The following is a 5,125-nucleotide window of genomic DNA, read 5'->3' on the forward strand; positions in this document are numbered from 1 at the left end:
TAAAGGAAAATAAACATTAGCCTAGACTCGATGAAAAAATTCCTATGGTGTGAACCAAATGACATATCTTTTCCTATTCCTGCTCATAGGATTTGAGATATATGTCACCTCATTTCCTACAAGTTTTCTATTCCTATGATGATCCTATCCTATGAACCAAAGGAGGCCTAAGAGCAGTCACACTGGCAGTTCGTGTGAAGGCAGCAGGGAATTCGATGCGAGCTGTCAAACCTCTCAGAGTGCACTAAAATTCATACGAAAAGCCAACCAAGTACGGTCACGGTAAAAAAAAAAACACGGTACACTTGTGTAATGATCACAATGGTGTGGCGACAGTGAATGCCACCAGCTTCTTCAGACATCAATGGTGAAAGAACTGGCAATTTAAGTTCCGCTGTGAACTGAGGATGGCATTCGTATGCGCGTCTACTCTGTGGCGATGAGAAAAGGCAGTCCCCTGAAAGAAACAAGCACTTCGGTTAGTGTCAGGGGCACCAGTAGGTGATAAACCCCAGGTTGCATGGTAATAATAGTTCAGTGAATCTATCCAGACAAGTCAATGTAGAAAACTGAAGTAAGGTATGCATGCATACCAGCCCCCTCTCCTAGAGAAGTAATCTGAGTCCAGGGACACTGCCAGAGCAAGAGCTACGGCCCTTTCAGGTAAACTCAGCGGGCGAACAACGTTTAGTTCTTCGATCTGGAAGCATCAGTGAAATGTGAGTTTGAGACCAGTTTAAAGGGAGGTTCTTAAAATATCAGTGTAAAGAGCAACATCGTGCAAATACAGAAACTGAAACGCGCCATATGATCCTAAGTTTCACATCCGGCAGGGGGGCACAGCTACATCAAGGCAGATATGCTCTTAATGTCTGTCAAGTGAGAACACTTACATCTGAACCGAGACCAAGTCTACTGCTTTGTCCATCATCACCAAACCGAATTGCATACTGGCCAGCATCCGTAAAGAGCTGCAATGAGATACAACCAAAGATAAATTGATCGGTCATTACTCCTCAGTCAGCCACGTCCTTTCTACAGGCTAAGATAATGCAACACAAAATGCACTCGGAAAAGATATGGGATTGTACAACCATGCTATAATTATGTGTCCAATGATGTATGATAATTTCCTTGTGCAGAAGCAATGTCAAGCAATAGTATCACATCATAGTTCTTAGTGATAAGAGTGTGGATCGTTAGCTTACATTACTGATTACGTTTCGCTAGACATCTATCAAACACATTCCATAATGAATTTCCTTCAAATGCATGAAAGTACGCGCCTACTCAAAAGGACATTACCTCGAAACCAATTCCCCTCCAATTACGGTCAATCTGGGCCAACACATTTTCATCTTCATCAATCAGGGTAAAAGTCCAGTTCCAAAATCCAGGATTCTCAACCACAGCAAATTGCTTGTTCCTAAAGGACAAACAAGATGAAAATCAACCTTTCAGACGGTATAGCAAGAATGACAGCTACATAAAGAACTTAGACTGGGTTAAAGAAATAAGGGAATTGGGAGATCAGAAGACCATGTTACCCTAAGTACAGATCATAAATTCTACGCCAAAGATGCCAGCGCCTGTGGACTACACCTACCTCCTGATCAAAGGAAAATAATGAAACTTCATCAGCAGTATTCCTGTACATTCATACGAGGACAAAACTCCCATCTGAGTGAGTTATAGCAATCAAATCAAGAATATTTGTGTACCTTGCCATCCACTTCTGCATAAATGGAGCTGTTGATGAACCAAAATGGCCGGCGGACCTGAACCAAATAGTATGCATAGCATTAATATCTTTGCAGAAATTCCAACTATGTATTTACAACGAAAAACAGCAATGGCTCGTCCCCAAAAGAAAAAAAACACAATGGCAAATTCTTACCGTGAATATCTCATTACCCATAGCATCAGTAAATTGTGCAGTAAATGGCCGTCTCGACCGAAGTAACTGAAATACCAGAAAAAGGGAAATGTTGTAAGGTACTAAGGTAGTAATAGTTGCCATCAAGGAAAAAAAATGAATAAATAAACGTCAGATACAAATGAACAAACAAACGCCAAATACAATAAGGTGCTTTTTTGCACACAAAGAAGAGACAATAGCATTAGATTTTCCTACACTAGCAATACTAAGAAAAGCACATAATTAACTTTTAGCATCATAACTGATCAAGACAGCAAGTGAGTGAAATTTTGTAATGTTGTAAATAAATAGGCCATATCATATCTATAAACATGACAAAGAACAAACATTAAGAAAGTAAATTAACATACATACCAGATGACACTTCTACCATATCAGAAATATATTGCCAGCTAGATAAGAAATATATTCCCATACCTCCATTACTAAATGGATAAAACATGTTACACATATAAAATTCTTCATGATAACTAAAGTTCTTCTTGCACAACGCCAATTGTTTCCATGAAGCTAAAACCAAGTCCAAGATACAGTCCTTCCAGAGCATCCCAAAAACTACTCAATATGATAACACTGCACAGTGGAGGCTTAGACATGGGAGAGCAACCAATTTTCCACGACATTCAACATTCACCATTGACACCTCTCTCTAACACATCAGATTTTCCCATGTCTCCATTTCCTAAGTCCCTATAGCTTACATTTACCCCCATTTCACGTCCCATAGGAAATATTTCAAGATTTACACCGTGTACCGTACATAAACTATCAGTGTCAACTCCAACTGAAAATATGTAACATCAATCATTCCAAAAACGAAAATAAGAGAAGCAATCACAGAAACCTCCTTGCCCAGGAGAGAACAACCAAAAAAGCATCCAATAAAAAGAAATATAGTGGAAGACTTCCGTTATCTGTCCAACCAAAAGATCACAACAATAGGTGGCATGCTACCAACAGGTGTTCTTCAGCATAGGAAGGTTAATGGAAACTCTGGTCTATCGAACAAATTTCAATAAATTACCATAAAGTGTTAGCATAAGGTAATACAAATTTATTTATGATCAAGTAACCACATAGATGTACCTGCCTAAAGATGACATTGCTTTTCTCTCGAATATATCCTACAGGCTGGCATTGAAAAAGAAACAAGTCAATGTGTAAGACCCGGAGATGAAGCATAGATGATGAAAATAATACAACAACCAAACCAGCTAGCTGGAAGGAGACACACTTACAGACTGGGAAAAGAGTGGATCCATTATGATATATCTACTCTCCTGCATTTCAGAACAATAGTAGTAAGCAAATTATCAATAGTTCACATAATCTGCTATTCCATTATGGAACGAGCTGGAGAAGCATGTTCATATAAATCACCTGCTCGAAAGCAAACATGATATTTGCCCATTCCACATCTCTGGCTATAAGGAGGTTGGCTCTTGAGAGGAGAGGCTCCAGTTTGGCCTATAAAACACATATAGAGGCCACCTTGGTTATTCCAATAGTTATAAATCACTCAGATTTCAGCACATTGAAACAGCTACTGTTGGATGAAACATCAACCATCAAGTATAACTGTAAGCAGTAGGGAACAAACTTTTAATCGATTGGCCAGTATCCTGCTATATTACCCCCAGAAATATTCATTCACACACCACTACTCGGCCCTGTTCAGCTAACCTACAAATTCCCGCACGACCCTGCTACAAATCGTAATCAGAGTTCAGTTTCAAAAACAGAGTCTACTAACTACTGGCAGGAGAGTTTTCTCTTCCATTCTCTAAAGGACTTCATCATGCGCTTGATAGGAGGGTTTCCTCTTCCGTTATCTAAAAAGGATTGGTGCATAGAGTCTAAGATAACATCTGATCAAAATCGAATGGTACTACAAGTAACAAACTGCGATTAAAAGTTACAGAATCCGCTTGCCTCTAGGTATGGAAGGTCCTTGGGGTCATAGTGGCCGCCTTTAGACGGGGCCACCTCGCCGCGGGCCGCCCCACCAGCCCTCACCTTGTCAATCCCCGCCGCGGCGGACCCGGAATTCACGAACGCGCGCGCGGCGTTGGCCAAATAGCCGAGCGGATCCTCGCCGACACCTTCGGCCTTGCAGACCAAGGCGCCTCCCCCCAGTCTCCTCGCAGCTTCCTTCTCCCTTTTCAGCTCCTCGATCCACAGCCTTCGCAGCCACCCCCGGGGCAGCGGGGAACCGTCCCCTCCGCTGGAGAACCCCTTGGAACCCCTGACGTGGCCGCTGCTGGTCCTCGCCGCCGCCCTCCCGGCCGCGGCGGCCTGGGAGAGCAGCCCGGGCAGCCGCCACATCGGGGGGACGCCGGTCGGGGGCAGGTGCGCGGGGTCACTACCACGCCGAGGTCTGCGGCGCCGGCGCCCAACCTCCTTTGGAGAATCGTCGCCGCAAGGTTCTGCAAGGGAGCAGAATCACGGGACGGGACTATTTCGGTGAAGAGGACTGAGGGATCTCAGCCTGTTTCCCTTAGTTGGATGGGCCAGCTCCACCCGCCACCTGGGCTACCTGAAAGTGGCCCAGGATTAGGGCGGCTGTGCAAGTGACCAGCCCTGCATCAATCAGCAGCGCACGGGCTTTGTTAAACATCGCACTTGCGCCTGCCGCCCGAATTCCATATCTGACGCATTTTGCGTCAAAAAACGTGTAAGATTGAATAGAACTATTATTATTAATGAATATTGCTAGCCGAGCGGTATATATAAGAGATTACAAACCAACTAGACCTATTACAATACGACTAGGACTAGATAACTTGAGAGCCAAGTAATAGTCTAACATCCCCTCGCGGTATCAACGGGAGGCTCGACAACGTTGAGACTGGATCGAATATTACAAAAGGATGTTGATGGCAGTCCCTTGGTAAATATATCAGCAAATTGAGTCGTAGAAGGAACATGCAGCACCCGAACTTGTCCAAGAGCCACCTTCTCGTGAACAAAATGGATATCAATCTCAATATGTTTAGTCCGGCGATGTTGAACAGGATTCCCGGATATGTAAACAACTGAGATGTTATCACAATAAACAATGGTAGCATGTGCAAGCGGTCGATGCAACTCCGAGAGCAACTGACGAAGCCAGACCGTATCAGCCATAGCATGCGCAACCGCACGATATTCAGCTTCAGCGGACGAGCGGAAGACGGTTACCTGCCT

The 5,125-nt window shown here is 43.6% G+C and overlaps 1 protein-coding gene across 1 annotated transcript; it reads right to left on the reverse strand.

The window, feature by feature from the left end:
- Positions 1–223: 223 nt before the first annotated feature.
- On the reverse strand, positions 224–4,421 carry LOC123054455 (altered inheritance rate of mitochondria protein 25). Its single transcript, XM_044478234.1, has 11 exons — positions 3,872–4,421; positions 3,320–3,406; positions 3,178–3,219; positions 3,026–3,070; positions 1,898–1,963; positions 1,722–1,778; positions 1,548–1,609; positions 1,306–1,426; positions 894–971; positions 594–700; positions 224–457 (listed from the first exon to the last, which is right to left on the reverse strand). The coding sequence occupies exons 1-11, from the start codon at positions 4,262–4,264 to the stop codon at positions 427–429; spliced, it is 1,089 nt and encodes a 362-aa protein (XP_044334169.1). The 5' UTR covers positions 4,265–4,421; the 3' UTR covers positions 224–426.
- Between the last annotated feature and the right edge of the window lie 704 nt (positions 4,422–5,125).

Source organism: Triticum aestivum, chromosome 2D, assembly GCF_018294505.1.
Source record: "Triticum aestivum cultivar Chinese Spring chromosome 2D, IWGSC CS RefSeq v2.1, whole genome shotgun sequence".
NCBI lineage: Eukaryota > Viridiplantae > Streptophyta > Magnoliopsida > Poales > Poaceae > Triticum > Triticum aestivum.